Consider the following 15,358-nt stretch of genomic DNA (forward strand, 5'->3'; position numbering starts at 1 on the left):
AAGTCACTTCCGGCCCTTTGATGCCCACTTCCGGTCACTTCCGGCCCTTTTATACCGATTCGCACTCACTTCCGGTCTTTTTATACCCACTTCCGGCCCTTTGATGCCCACTTCCGGTCTTTTTATAACCATTTCCGGTCTTTTATACCCACTTCCGGTCAGTTCCGGTCTTTTTATGTCCATTTCTGGGTACTTTGTGGGTACTTCCGGTCACTTCCGGCCCTTTTATACCCATTCCCACTCACTTCCGGTCTTTTTATACCCACTTCCGGTCTTTTTATACCCAATCTCGGGTACTTCCGGTAACTTCCGGTCTTTTTATACCCATTTCTGGGCACTTCCGGTCCACTTCCGGGTTCTCACAGTCACTCCCCAGGGGGTCTCTGGGGGCTCCCAGGGGTCTCGGCGGGGTCCCCTGTCCCTCCCCCATCGCCCCTGTCCGTCACGCAGAGACCTGTCAATCACGCAGGAAGCAAAACTGTTACTTCCCACAGACGTCGCCGTCGGGAAATCGGGCCCGGGTCCGACATGTTGCCAGGCTCCAAGATGGCTGCCACTGCCATCAGAAAAGCTTGGCCAGGCTCCAAGATGGCTGCCCCTGACGTCAGAAAACCACACTGCCAGGCTCCAAGATGGCTGCCGCTGCCATCAGAGACAGTGGCCAGGATCCAAGATGGCTGCTGCTACGCCTAGCCATGTTCCCACGCTCCCGAGATTTTTCCCACGGTCCCGAGTGGGGGACCCAGGGGCTTCTGGGAGCCGGAAGTGTGGGGGGGACGGCCCAGGGGCTTCTGGGAGCCGGAAGTGGGGGGGGGCCCAGCCATGGAACGTTCCAGAAAGACCACAGAAGCCACCGTGGAGTGCGATCACTTTATGGCGTCAGCAAGAGAGAGAGAGAGAGGGGGAGGGGAGGGGACGGAGGCTTCCGGAACATTCCGGAACATTCCGGGAGCTTCCGGTGCGAGCGTGTCGGCCATCTTGCTGCCTGTTGGGGCGGGCGGGGGAGGGTCGCGTTCCAGATCGTTCCGGAATGTTCCAGACGGCGCGAGGCTGACGGCGACGTCACGCGGCACAGGTGTCTGCCGGGGGGGGGGAGAATGTTCTAGATTTTCCTGGGACCCTCGTGGCCACGCCCCACCAGGCCACGCCCCGCCCAGGCCACGCCCCCAGCAGACCACGCCCCCACCTGGCCACGCCCACAGGCCACACCTCCACCCTGGCCACGCCCCCACCAGGCCGTGCCCCGCCCAGGCCACGCCCCCGCCCAGGCCACGCCCCCGCTCACCCGTGCTGGCCACGCCCCCACCAGGCCACGCCCCCGCTCACCCGTGCCGGCCACGCGCTCCACGTTGTCCCGGGGGATCCCGTTCTGCTCCGTCAGGGCCGCGAACCGCGCCAGGTCCTCGTCGCTCAGCTCCTGATCCTGGCCTGCGGGGGGGGGCGCCGACTGTATACACTCGCCCCGTCTACTGGGCGCCGACTGTATACACTCACCCCGTCTAGTGGGCGCCGACTGTGTACACTCGCCCTGTCTAGTGGGCGCCGACTGTATACACTCACCCCGTCTAGTGAGCACCGACTGTGTACACTCGCCCCGTCCAGTGGGCACCGACTGTATACACTCGCCAGGTCTAGTGGTCGCCGACTGTATACACTCGCCCCGTCCACTGGGCACTGAGTGTATACACTCGCCCCGTCCACTGGGCACTGAGTGTATACACTCGCCACGTCTAGTGGGAGCCGACTGCATATACTCACGTCTAGTGGGCGCCGACTGTATACACTCGACCCGTCTAGTGGGAGCCGACTGTATACACTTGCCCCATCTAGTGAGCACCGACTGTATACACTCACCCTGTCTAGTGGGCGCCGACTGTATACACTCGCCACGTCTAGTGGGCGTCGCCTGTGTACATTCACCACGTCTAGTGTGCGCCGACTGTATACACTCACGTCTAGTGGGCGCTCACTGTATACAGTTGGATGGACGCACCCCCCGTGGGGGGACGGCAGGGGCTCAGCACCGACAGTGTGCACCCGGGGTGTCTCTGTCCAGAGTGCGCCGACTGTATACACTCACCCCATCTAGTGGGCGCCAACTGTATACAGTGGACCAAAACCACCCAGGACAGGATAGGAGGGGGCTGGGATGCGCTGCTCAGAAAGCGCCGACTGTATACACTCAGCAAAACCCGCCCCACGTACCTACTAGGCGCCTTCTGTATACGCTCGCCCTATCCAGCGGGTGCCGACTGTATACAGGGTCTACTTAGCATGCGCCGACTGTATACATCCGGTCGAGCCCCCCCACGAGGGGTGTGCCGGGGTCAAGGTTCTTGTATCCAGTAGGCGCCGACTGTGTACGGCCAGGGTCAGGCTCTCTCTAGCACGCACCAGCTGTATACAGCCGGCCAAGCCCCTCCAGGACGCACCAGGGTCGAGGTCTTTCTACCTAGTAGGCGCCGGCTGTATACAGTCGGGGTCAGCACGTGTCTCTCTCTCTAGCGGGCGCCGACTGTGTACCGCCGGGGGCCAGGCTCTCGGGTTGCGCGTGCGTAGTAGGCGCCGGCTGTGTGCACTCACCGGCGGCGAGCGTGACGTGCGTGACGGCGCCGTCGGGGGCCTCGTTGCGGTTGAGGAAGACGAGGTGGCCGTCGTCCTGCTGCAGGATGCGGAAGCGGTTCCGGCCCTCGACTGCGGGGGGGAGGGGCGCGTCAGCCGGAAGTCCCGCCCCCTCCCGGGTCCCCCCGGAAGTCCCGCCCCCTCCCGGGTCCCCCCGGAAGTCCCGCCCCCTCCCGGGTCCCCCCGGAAGTCCCGCCCCTCCCGGATCCCCCCGGAAGTCCCGCCCCCTCCCGGATCTCCCCGGAAGTCCCGCCCCCTCCCGGATCCCCCCGGAAGTCCCACCCTCCCCGGATCCCCCGGAAGTCCCACCCTCCCCGGATCCCCCGGAAGTCCCGCCCCCTCCCGGGTCCCCCCGGAAGTCCCGCCCCTCCCGGGTCCCCCCGGAAGTCCCGCCCCCTCCCCCGCGGGACTCACACTCAGCCTCGTAGACGCCGTCCTCGCCGGCCTGCGCCACGACCGTGTGCAGGAGGCAGACGCCGTCCTGCCTGCGGGCGGGGGAGGGGCGGCTCTGGGCTCGATTGCTACAGCCTGGCCCGCCCGCTCGCTCGCATCGACGAGTCCTGCCTGCTCCCGCTCTGGGCTCGGCTCGCCGCCCTGGCCGGCTCTGTCTCTCTGGGCTCGGCTGCTCTGCCTGGCCCCGCCCCCGCCCCGCCCCCTGACCTCGCGTCGAAGGTCACCCCGGCTGACTCTGATCTGGGCTTGGCTCGCCGTCCTGGCTGGCTCTGTCTCTCTGGGCTCGGCCGCCCGCCCTGGCCCCGCCCCCTGACCGCGCGTCGAAGGTCACCCCGGCTGACTCGGACTCTGATCTGCGCTCGGCTCGCCGCCCTGGCTGGCTCCGCCTCTCTGGGCTCGGCCGCCCGCCCTGGCCCCGCCCCCTGACCTCGCGTCGAAGGTCACCCCGGCTGACTCGGACTCTGATCTGGGCTCGGCTCGCCATCCTGGCCGGCTCTGTCTCTCTGGGCTCGGCTCGCCGCCCTGGCCCCGCCCCCTGACCTCGTGTGGAAGGTCACCCCGGCTGACTCCGACTCTGATCTGCGCTCGGCTCGCCGCCCTGGCTGGCTCCGCCTCTCTGGGCTCGGCTCGCCGCCCTGGCCCCGCCCCCTGACCTCGCGTCGAAGGTCACCCCGGCTGACTCGGACTCTGATCTGCGCTCGGCTCGCCGCCCTGGCTGGCTCCGCCTCTCTGGGCTCGGCCGCCCGCCCCGGCCCCGCCCCCTGACCTCGTGTGGAAGGTCACCCCGGCTGACTCTGATCTGGGCTCGGCTCGCCGCCCTGGCTGGCTCCGCCTCTCTGGGCTCGGCTGCCCGCCCTGGCCCCGCCCCCTGACCTGGTGTAGAAGGTCACGGTGAGGACGCGGCAGTCCTGGCTGCACTGCAGGTGGCGCAGCAGCACGCGGAGGCGCCCGCCGTCGGCCGTGAGGGCGGGGCTGTCGGAGGCGATGGCCGCCGTGCGCCAGGACCCGGACACCTGGGAGGGGGGGAGGGAGCGAGTGAGTGAATGACGCGAACGAAGGAATGAATGAATGAGTGAATGAATGAATGACGCGAACGAATGAATGACGCGAACGAAGGAATGAGTGAATGAATGAATGAGTGAAGCAAACGAAGGAGTGAATGAACGAATGAATGAGTGAATGAATGACGTGAACGAAGGAATGAATGAGTGAACGAATGAATGAATGCACGAGTGAATGAGTGACGGGAGCGAGCGAGGGCCGCGGGGGTGGGTACCTGGGCGGGGTCGACGGCGCAGGCCACGCCCACCGCGAGGGTGAGGAGGAGAGCCTTCATCGTCACCATCGTCGGTGTCTTCGTCGGCGTCTTCGTCGGTGTCTGGTGCCGGCGCCGGGACCAGGCGCCCATTTATAGCCGGGCGGGGGGCGGGGCGGGGGGCGGGGCGTGGGCGGGGCGTGGGCGGGGCGGGTCGTGTGCAAACATCCGCGTTGGCGCCGCGTAAATGTCAGCCAGGCCGGGCTTGGCGCCAGGAGGCCCCGCGGAGCCGGCCGGGGACTTTCCACTCGAGCCCGCGTCCCAGAATCCCCCACCCGGAACAGCCTAGAAAATTCCGGAAAATTCCAGAAAAATCTAGAAAATTCCAGAAAATTCTAGGACGCGCCTGGACCCCCACGGAGCCTTCTAGAACGTTCTAGGGCCTCCTGGGACAGCTCAGCGCGACCCCGGGGCATTCTGGGAAATTGTAGGACGTCCTAGAACATTCTAGAACATGTCTGGGGCCTTCTGGGAAATACCAGAAAAATTCCAGAAAATTCTGGAAAAATTCTGGAAAAATTCTAGAACGTGCCTGGGCCCTCACAGAACCTTCCGGAACGGGTCAGCGCGACCCCAGGGCATTCTGGGAAATTCTTGGATGCCCCGGAGACGTCCGGCGCTTTCTGGAACATTCTAGAATCTTCCGGATTTTTCCGGTCTTTTCCGTCGCTGGGGGCCCAGCCATGACCTTGAGAGCCGCGCGGAGGTCATGCTGTGTCTCGGTCTCTCCCGGCCAAGGACAGAAACCGGATCGGACCGGTTTTGCAGCGTGAAATCCTTTAATCCGTTTCCTGGTGCGCTCGCCCCGGGGCTGGCTGCGGCCGGAACAAACCGGCCTGAGGGGGGAGGGGCGGGAGGGGAGCAGGGGAGTGTGTGGGGGCCCCCACCCCCCGAGACCACGCGGCTGCCCGGCTTCTGGGACGTTCCGGAACCTTCTAGAATGTTCTAGAATATTCCAGAAGGTTCTAGATTTTTTTTAAGGTCAGAAAACCAGCTTTTCTGACAGAAAAAAAAATTTATTTATTTCTGAGCCAAACGGGCCTCGAATCCACAATCTCCGCGGACGTGACTCCCGGAACGTCCTAGAACCCTGTTGTAGTCAGAAAACCCTTTTCTGATTAAAAAAAAAAAAAAAACTAAAAAAAATGATCAAAAAGGGTTCCATTAAAAAAAAATCTAAAAAAAAAAATTCCAGAATGTTCCATTGGAACCCGGAGCTGTCAATCACCTGCACTTCTGTTGGCATGGAAACAGCCAGGCCAGGAGGATGAGCCCAGAGACCCCTGGGGGACCCGGATGTGGCCCTGGGGACCCGGATGTAGTCCTGGAGACCAGGATGGAGCCCTGGAGACCCGGATTTAGGCCCTGGAGACCCGGATGTGGCCCTAGAGACCCGGATGTGGCCCTGGAGACCAGGATGGAGCCCTGGAGACCCGGATTTAGGCCCTGGAGACCCGGATGTGGCCCTAGAGACCCGGATGTGGCCCTGGAGACCAGGATGGAGCCCTGGAGACCCGGATTTAGGCCCTGGGGGACCCGGATGTAGTCCTGGAGACCAGGATGGAGCCCTGGGGGACCCGGATGTGGCCCTGGAGGTCCTAGATGTGGCCCTGGGGGACCCTGATGTGACCCTGGAGGGACCCGGATGTGGCCCTGGGGGACCCGGGTGTGGCCCTGGGGGACCCGGATGTGGCCCTGGAGACCCGGATGTGGCCCTGGGGGACCCGGATGCGGCTCTGGGGGACCCGGATGTGGCCCTGGAGGTCCTAGATGTGGCCCTGGGGGACCCTGATGTGACCCTGGAGGGACCCGGATGTGGCCCTGGGGGACCCGGATGTGGCCCTGGGGGACCCGAATGTGGCCGCCATTTACACACACTGACGCCACAGAAGCCCCGCCTCTCAGCAAAGCGAGTTTATTTCAGCACCGAATACATATAAAAAAATCGATTATAAAAAAAAAAGTCCCCAGCCGCCATCTTGTGGGCGGGGCCGGCGGAGCTTCTGGAAGGGTCTTTGGCTTCCTGCAGGCGGCGGGCGTAGGGCGGGGGTGCGGCCGGCGCACGGGCGGGGGCGTGGCTGAGCGTCACGGGCGTGGCTGAGCGTCACGGGGCGGGGCCGGCACACCGGAAGTGGCGTTGGTGGTCTCGCTAGGCCGTGGAAGTCTCTAGAATTCGAGGGGAGGGGCGGTCAGAGCCCCACGCGCCTGCTGGGGGACCCAGATGGGGACCGGAAGTGGCCCTGGGGAACCCGGATGTGGCCCTTGGGGACCCGGATGTGGCCCTGGAGACCCAGATGTGGCCCTGGGGGACCCGGAAGTGGCCCTGGAGACCCGGATGTGGCCCTGGGGGACCCGGATGTGGCTCTGGGGACCTACATGTGACCCTGGGGGACCCGGAAGTGGCTCTGGGGGACCCAGATGTGGCCCTGGAGGGACCTGGATGTGGCCCTGGAGACCCGGATGTGGCTCTGGGGGACCCGGAAGTGCCCCGCCCCCACTCACCTCCTTCCCGGAAGCACAGCCGCCGTCGCTGGTAGGCGATGAAGCTGGAGATGGCGCCCACGGCGGCCACGGCCACCGCACCCACGATGCCCGGGACCAGGCCCGGGGGCTGCGCTGTGGGGGAGGGGCGGGAGACCCGGATGTGGCCCTGGAGGGAGCCCTAGAGACCCGGATGTGGCCCTAGAGACCCGGATGTGGCCCTGAGAGACCCGGATGAGGCCCTAGAGACCCAGATGAGGCCCTGGGAGACCCGGATGGAGCCCTGGCGAACCGGATGTGGCCCTGGGAGACCCGGATGAGGCCCTGGAGGGAGCCCTAGAGACCCGGATGTGGCCCTGGGGGACCCGGATGTGACCCTGGAGGGACCCGGATGTGGCCCTGGGGGACTCGGGTGTGGCCCTGGAGGGACCCGGATGTGGCCCTGGGGGACCTAGATGCGGCCCTGGGGGACCCGGATGTGGCCCAAGAGGGAGCCCTAGAGACCTGGATGTGCCCCTGGGAGACCTGGACAGAGACCCGGATGTGGCCCTAGAGACCTGGATGTGGCCCTGGGAGACCCAGATGGAGCCCTAGAGACCCGGATGTGGCTCAAGAGGGAGCCCTAGAGACCCGGATGTGGCCCTGGGAGACCCGGAAGTGACCCTGGGAGACCCGGATGTGGCCCAAGGGGGAGCCCTAGAGACCCGGATGAGGCCCTGGAGGGAGCCCTAGAGACCCGGATGTGCCCCTGGGAGACCCGGACAGAGATCCGGATGTGGCCCTAGAGACCCGGATGTGGCCCTAGAGACCTGGATGTGGCCCTGGGAGACCCGGATGGAGCCCTAGAGACCCGGATGTGGCCCTGGGAGACCCAGAAGTGACCCTGGGAGACCCGGATGAGGCCCTGGAGACCCGGATCGGGACAGCAAAGTCCCAGGAAGCCCCGCACGCACCTGCCGCGGCCTCCTCGTCGCCGCCGCCGCCGGCTGCTCCTGCGAGGGAACGAGAGTGACAGGCGCGGTGGGCGTGGCCTCCCCGGGATGGACAGGCCCCCACCCCCCTCCCCCGCTGAGGTCGGAGGTCACGCACCTGGCGCCGCGGGCCTGCGCTCGCCGACGTCACTCAGGTCCGCATCGGAAAATCCCCCTGGGAAACCCCGCCCCCAAAAAAAAAGTCAAAAAAAAAATGGGCGCTCGACTGGCCAGGCCTGACCGCTAGATCTGGGGTCCACTGCACCTGCCTGGCGCCTTACCGGAAGTCCCCGGCGAGTCCGGCTTCGGCTTCGGCTTAGGGGGCCCGGCGTCGCCTGTCCGTCAAATCCGGGACCGGAAGTGGAGGGTGGGGGCGGGGCTTAGACCGGAAGTGCCCCGGAACCATCCCCGGAGCCCTGCACACCCGTGCACATGCGCCCAGGCAACCTGTCCGTCAAACCCAGGACCGGAAGTGGGTTTGGTGGGCGGGGCTGAGACCGGAAGTGCCCCCGAGACTCTCTCACCTACACGTGAACTTTCGCACAGGCTGCCTGTCCATCATCCCAGGACCGGAAGTGGGCCTGGTGGGCGGGGCTTAGACCGGAAGTGCCCCATCTCATCCCAGGAGCCCCACCCCCTGCCCCCCAACCAGGGTGCACTTGTGCGCAGTCCGCCTGTCCATCATCCCAGGACCGCTGGGGGCGTGGCTAAGGCCGGAAGTGACCCGCAAAGCAGCCCTCAGCTCCCAGCGCCTTCTCCCGCAATCCCAGCATGCATCGCTCACCGGGGCTGGGCTTGCGGGGCGACGCGGTGGGCTGCGTGTCGCGTCCATCTACGTTAGAAACGAGACGCGTTCACGGACGGACCAGCGTCGGCCGGCCAGAGCCGGCGCTTACCTTGTTTGGGGGTGTCTACTATTCCACTCGGGTGTCAGCGTGTCCCAGCATGCCTCGGCCGGGCCGGGGGCTGACGGACAGGCGGTGGGCGGGGCCGCGGACTCACCGGGGAGGGCGTCGGAGAGGTCAAAGTCGTCTGGGGGGAGACAGAGGGCGGAGGGGGGAGTCAGAGGTGCACCTGCCGGGGACCCGGATGGAGACCAGGATGGAATCCCCCGAGACCCGGATGAGGCCTGGAGGCCCAGATGTAGGCCCCTGCACCTGCCAGGGACCCGGATGGAGCCACCAGAGACCCGGATGTAGGCCCCTGCACCTGCCAGGGACCCAGATGGAGCCCCGATGGAGTCCCTGGGGGCCCGGATGGAGCCTACCAGAGACCCGGATGTAGGCCCTGCACCTGCCGGGGACCCGGATGGAGCCACCAGAGACCCGGATGTAGGCCCTGCACCTGCCGGGGACCAGGATGGAGCCACCAGAGACCCGGATGTAATCCCACAGGACCCGGATGAGGCCTAGAGGCCCGGATGTAGGCTCCAGCACCTGTCTGGGACCAGGATGGAGCCATCCAGAGACCCGGATGTAGGCCCTGCACCTGCCAGGGACCCGAAAGGAGCCAACCAGAGACCCGGATGAGGCCTAGAGGCCAGGATGTAGGCTCCTGCACCTGCTGGGGGCCCGGATGGAGCCACCAGAGACCCGGATGTAGGCTCCTGGACCTGCCAGGGACCCGGATGGAGCCACCAGAGACCCGGATGTAGGCTCCTGCACCTGCTGTGGACCCGGATGGAGCCCCGATGGAGTCTCTGGGGCCCCGGATGGATTCTAACAGAGGCCCGGATGTAGGCTCCTGGACCTGCCAGGGACCTGGATGGAGCCACCAGAGACCCGGATGTAGGCCCTGCACCTGCCGGGGACCCAGATGGAGCCACCAGAGACCTGGATGTAGGGCCCTGCACCTGCCAGAGACCCGGATAGAATCCCCCTAGACCGGGATGAGGCCTGGAGGTCCGGATGTAGGGCCCTGCACCTGCAAGGAACCCGGATGTAGGCTCCTGTACCTGCCAAAGACCCGGATGGAGCCATCAGAGACCCGGATGTAATCCCACAGGACCCGGATGAGGCCTAGAGGCCCGGATGTAGGCTCCTGCACCTGCCGGGGACTCGGACGGAGCCACCAGACCCCGGATGTAGGCCCTGCACCTGCCGGGGACTCGGACGGAGCCACCAGACCCCGGATGTAGGCCCTGCACCTGCCGGGGACCTGGATGGAGCCACCAGAGACCCGGATGTAGGCCCTGCACCTGCCTGGGACCCAGATGGAGCCACCAGACCCCGGATGTAGGCCCTGCACCTGCCGGGGACCCAGATGGAGCCACCAGAGACCTGGATGTAGGGCCCTGCACCTGCCAGAGACCCGGATAGAATCCCCCTAGACCGGGATGAGGCCTGGAGGTCCGGATGTAGGGCCCTGCACCTGCAAGGAACCCGGATGTAGGCTCCTGTACCTGCCAAAGACCCGGATGGAGCCATCAGAGACCCGGATGTAATCCCACAGGACCCGGATGAGGCCTAGAGGCCCGGATGTAGGCTCCTGCACCTGCCGGGGACTCGGACGGAGCCACCAGACCCCGGATGTAGGCCCTGCACCTGCCGGGGACTCGGACGGAGCCACCAGACCCCGGATGTAGGCCCTGCACCTGCCGGGGACCTGGATGGAGCCACCAGAGACCCGGATGTAGGCCCTGCACCTGCCTGGGACCCAGATGGAGCCAACCAGAGACCCGGATGTAGGCCCTGCACCTGCCGGGGACCTGGATGGAGCCACCAGAGACCCGGATGTAGGCCCTGCATCTGCCTGGGACCCAGATGAGGCCAAAAGAGACCCGGATGTAGGCTCCTGCACCTGCCGGGGACCCGGATGTAGCCACCAGAGACCCGGATGTATGCCCTGCATCTGCCTGGGACCCAGATGAGGCCAAAAGAGACCCGGATGTAGGCTCCTGCACCTGCCGGGGACTCGGATGGAGCCACCAGAGACCCGGATGAGGCCTAGAGGCCAGGATGTAGGCCCCTGCACCTGCCGGGGACTCGGATGGAGCCACCAGAGACCCGGATGAGGCCTAGAGGCCCGGATGTAGGCCCCTGCACCTGCCGGGGACCCGAAAGGAGCCACCAGAGACCCGGATGTAGGCCCTGCATCTGCCTGGGACCCAGATGAGACCAAAAGAGACCCGGATGTAGGCCCCTGCACCTGCCGGGGACCCGGATGGAGCCACCAGAGACCCGGATGTAGGCCCTGCATCTGCCTGGGACCCAGATGAGGCCAAAAGAGACCCGGATGTAGGCTCCTGCACCTGCTGTGGACCCGGATGGAGCCCCGATGGAGTCTCTGGGGCCCCGGATGGAGCCTAACAGAGACCCGGATGTTGGGTCCTGCACCTGCCGGGGACCCGGATGGAGCCACCAGAGACCTGGATGTAGGCCCCTGCACCTGCCAGGGACCCGGATGGAGCCACCAGAGACCCGGATGTAGGGTCGTGCACCTGCCAGGGACCCGGATGGAGCCACCAGAGACCTGGATGTAGGGCCCTGCACCTGCCAGAGACCCGGATAGAATCCCCCTAGACCGGGATGAGGCCTGGAGGTCCGGATGTAGGGCCCTGCACCTGCAAGGAACCCGGATGTAGGCTCCTGTACCTGCCAAAGACCCGGATGGAGCCACCAGAGACCCGGATGTAATCCCACAGGACCCGGATGAGGCCTAGAGGCCCGGATGTAGGGTCGTGCACCTGCCTGGGACCCGGATGGAGCCACCAGAGACCCGGATGTAGGCCCTGCACCTGCCGGGGACTCGGACGGAGCCACCAGACCCCGGATGTAGGCCCTGCACCTGCCTGGTACCAGGATGGAGCCACCAGAGACCCGGATGTAGGCCCTGCACCTGCCGGGGACCTGGATGGAGCCACCAGAGACCCGGATGTAGGCCCCTGCTCCTGCCAGGGACCCGGATGGAGCCACCAGAGACCCGGATGTAGGCCCCTGCACCTGCCGGGGACTCGGATGGAGCCACCAGAGACCCGGATGTAGGCCCCTGCACCTGCCGGGGACCTGGATGGAGCCACCAGAGACCCGGATGTAGGCCCCTGCTCCTGCCGGGGACCCGGATGGAGCCACCAGAGACCCGGATGTAGGCCCCTGCTCCTGCCAGGGACCCGGATGGAGCCACCAGAGACCCGGATGTAGGCCCTTGCTCCTGCCAGGGACCCGAAAGGAGCCAACCAGAGACTCGGATGAGGCCTAGAGGCCCGGATGTAGGCCCCTGCTCCTGCCGGGGACCCGGATGGAGCCACCAGAGACCCGGATGTAGGCCCCTGCACCTGCCGGGGACTCGGATGGAGCCACCAGAGACCCGGATGTAGGCCCCTGCACCTGCCGGGGACCCGGATGGAGCCTACCAGAGACCTGGATGTAGGCCCTGCACCTGCCGGGGACCCGGATGGAGCCACCAGAGACCCGGATGTAGGCCCTGCATCTGCCTGGGACCCAGATGAGGCCAAAAGAGACCCGGATGTAGGCTCCTGCACCTGCTGTGGACCCGGATGGAGCCCCGATGGAGTCTCTGGGGCCCCGGATGGAGCCTAACAGAGACCCGGATGTTGGGTCCTGCACCTGCCGGGGACCCGGATGGAGCCACCAGAGACCCGGATGTAGGGTCCTGCACCTGCTGGGGACCCGGATGGAGCCACCAGAGACCTGGATGTAGGCCCTGCACCTGCCAGGGACCCGGATGGAGCCACCAGAGAACCGGATGTAGGGTCGTGCACCTGCCAGGGACCCGGATGGAGCCACCAGAGACCCGGATGTAGGGCCCTGCACCTGCCAGAGACCCGGATAGAATCCCCCTAGACCGGGATGAGGCCTGGAGGTCCGGATGTAGGGCCCTGCACCTGCAAGGAACCCGGATGTAGGCTCCTGTACCTGCCAAAGACCACGATGGAGCCACCAGAGACCCGGATGTAGGCCCTGCATCTGCCGGGGACCCGGATGGAGCCACCAGAGACCTGGATGTAGGGCCCTGCACCTGCTAGGGACCCGGATGGAGCCACCAGACCCGGATGTAGTCCCCTGTACCTGCCAGAGACCCGGATAGAATTCCCCCTAGACCGGGATGAGGCCTGGAGGCCCGGATGTAGGCTCCTGTACCTGCCAGGGACCCGGATGGAGCCTACCAGAGACCCGGATGTAGGCGCCTGCACCTGCCGGGGACCCGGATGCAGACCCCGGAGCCGCGTGGGCGCCGCGGTGCGCGCCGGGAGTCGGGTCTGGGGCGGTGTCGGGACCCAGGCGCCCCCCACCACCCTGGCGCTGGGGCCCGGGGGTCGACCCGCCCGCTCCCAGCGTCCCTCGCGCCGGCCCCGCCCCCGCTCACCCTGGGCGCGCAGCCCCGCGATCAGCAACAGCAGCAGGAGCAGCCCCGGGAGCGCGGCGCGCGAGGCCATGGCGGGGTGGGGTCTGGGCGACACTGCGCATGCGCGAGCCCCCTGAGTCATGCACCGCCGGAGGGAAAATGGCAGCGTTCACAGTGCGCACGCGCAAAAAAAAAAAAATCACCGGAACGCAGTGCGCATGCGCTCCCGGTACTGTCCCTAAGGGACGGCGCCTCCGTCCGCATCATGGCGGACATTTGCAAACTGCGCCTGCGTCGAAATGGCCGCATTGAAACTGCGCATGCGCGTCCCGAGCGCTCCCACTGCGCCTGCGCTCTGTGCCTAGCAATGGCGGCTATAGTCCACAGGGCGCAGGCGCTGCCTTTCAAGTTTCCTACTGCGCATGCGCTGCGGGCAGCCATAGCCATGAGGGGAACAACGCGCATGCGTGTGCGCGCCCGGCCCACACTGCGCATGCCCGCCGAGCCGCGACCGCCCAAGGTGTTCCCAATGCGCATGTGCGGCCGCGTCGGCGCGCCCAACCGGGTGCTTGTCACGACCGGGCGGCCGGGTTCGCGCTGGGAGGAAGCCGCGCATGCGCATTTGGAAAGCGCGGACTGCGCTTGCGCGCAGCGGGCCGCGGCCTGGAACCGAGCGGCGGCGGGGGAAGCCTGGGGCCGGGGCGTCCTCCGAGCGCCCGCGGGGACCCGGATGGCGGCTTGGAGACCCGGATGGAGCCCCGTGCCCCTGACCAGGACCTGGCTGGAGACCCGGATGTAGCTGGTGGGGTACCGGATGGCGCTCGCGGGGGGATCCGTGCACCTGCGGAACGCACCCGAGAGACCCGGATGTAGCCGCGGAGCCCAGAAATGAGGTCCTGGGAGGCCCGGATGTAGCCGCGGAGTCCCTGAGGCGGCTCCTGAGAGACCCGGATGTAGCGGCGGCGACCCGAAGGCAGCTCCTGAAGTCCCGGATGTAGCGGCGGAGACCCGAAGGCAGCTCCTGAAGTCCCGGATGTAGCCGCGGGAGCCCCGGATGGAGCCGCGGGAGCCCGGAATGGCGGCGCGGGTGACCCGGATATGCCTCTGAGGGACCCGGATGGCGGCGCCGGTGACCCGGATGCGCCTCTGCGGGACCCGGATGGAGCTCGGGGCGCCTGCCGGGACCCGGACGAGCCCGGGCGCCCCGGAGGAGCCCCGGATGCCGGCGCCGGTGTCGCTTGAGCCCCGGATGTGGCCCAGGGGACCCGGATGCAGGCGCTGGTGTCGCCCGTGACGAAGGCGCTGCTCGTCGCGCTCTTCATCTTCGCCATCCTCCTCATCCTCTACGTCATCCTGTGGTACATCTGCCGCGACGCCGACTGCGAGCACGGGCTGTGAGGTCGCTCCCGGCGTGCCCCGGGCGGGGGGGGGGGGGCACCGGGCTCCCGGCGTGCCCCGGGGCGGGGAGGGGCTCCCGGCGTGCACTAGGGCTGGGGAGAGGGGTGGGGGCTCCCAGCATGCTCCGGGGCGGGGAGGGGCTCCCGGCATGCACTAGGGCCGGGGAGAGGGGTGGGGGCTCCCAGCATGCATCGGGGCGGGGTGGCGGCTCCCAGCATGCATCGGGGTGGGGTGGGGGCTCCCAGCATGCCCTAGTGCCAGCAGGTGCACTTATCTCCCAGCATGCATCGGTTTTGGTAGGGGCTCCCAGAATGCATCAGGGTGGGATGGGGCTTCCAGCATGCATCAGGGTTCAAGTGGCGGTTCCCAGCATGCCCTAGTGCCGGCAGGTGCACTTGTCTCCCAGCATGCATCGGTTTTCGTAGGAGCTCCCAGAATGCAACAGAGTGGGATGGGGATCCCAGCATGCATCGGGGTTTGGTGGGGACTCCCAGCATGCATTGGGCTCGATCCCGGGCTCCCAGCATGCTCCACTGCAAGGCAGGGGCACTGCAGACCAGAGGACTCCCAGCATGCCCTGGGGCGGGTCGAGGTCCAGGAGGCTCCCAGCATGCTCCGGGGCCCCAGGACTCCACCCCAAGTCCAGCAGGTGACAGGGCTCCCAGCATGCCCTGGGGCTCACCCATGTTCCAGGAGGCTCCCATCATGCCCCGCAACGCTGCCCGACCCCGTCTCTGTCTCCGCCCCCCGCAGGCCCCGCCCACGCGGCTCAGCCTCAACCTCTGCCAGCCCGAGAGGATGCTGGGAGCCGCCA

The 15,358-nt window shown here is 66.7% G+C and overlaps 2 protein-coding genes and 1 long non-coding RNA gene across 3 annotated transcripts in view; 1 reads left to right on the forward strand and 2 right to left on the reverse strand.

Annotated features, from left to right (window-relative positions):
* Positions 1-856: 856 nt before the first annotated feature.
* Positions 857-5,573, reverse strand: LOC138847704 (male-specific submandibular salivary gland protein). Its single transcript, XM_070067240.2, has 6 exons — positions 4,352-5,573; positions 3,949-4,088; positions 3,037-3,107; positions 2,584-2,694; positions 1,327-1,428; positions 857-1,079 (listed from the first exon to the last, which is right to left on the reverse strand). The coding sequence occupies exons 1-6, from the start codon at positions 4,481-4,483 to the stop codon at positions 1,063-1,065; spliced, it is 573 nt and encodes a 190-aa protein (XP_069923341.2). The 5' UTR covers positions 4,484-5,573; the 3' UTR covers positions 857-1,062.
* A 724-nt stretch (positions 5,574-6,297) lies between these two features.
* Positions 6,298-13,262, reverse strand: CD99 (CD99 molecule (Xg blood group)). Its single transcript, XM_089325256.1, has 8 exons — positions 13,168-13,262; positions 8,845-8,874; positions 8,627-8,674; positions 8,124-8,177; positions 7,961-8,017; positions 7,784-7,863; positions 6,893-7,034; positions 6,298-6,556 (listed from the first exon to the last, which is right to left on the reverse strand). Exons 1-8 carry the CDS (start codon positions 13,235-13,237, stop codon positions 6,540-6,542), a joined length of 498 nt encoding a protein of 165 aa, XP_089181382.1. The 5' UTR covers positions 13,238-13,262; the 3' UTR covers positions 6,298-6,539.
* Positions 13,263-14,303: 1,041 nt separating this feature from the next.
* Positions 14,304-15,358, forward strand: part of LOC149119090 (uncharacterized) — a 68,234-nt gene continuing 67,179 nt past the window's right edge. The window contains exon 1 of the long non-coding RNA XR_016228690.1: positions 14,304-14,545. This is a non-coding gene — a long non-coding RNA (uncharacterized LOC149119090). The remainder of the gene's footprint in view (positions 14,546-15,358) is intronic.

The sequence above is a fragment of the Oryctolagus cuniculus genome, chromosome Y (genome assembly GCF_051225735.1).
Source record: "Oryctolagus cuniculus isolate XC-2025 breed Fujian yellow rabbit chromosome Y, ASM5122573v1, whole genome shotgun sequence".
Lineage (NCBI taxonomy): Eukaryota > Metazoa > Chordata > Mammalia > Lagomorpha > Leporidae > Oryctolagus > Oryctolagus cuniculus.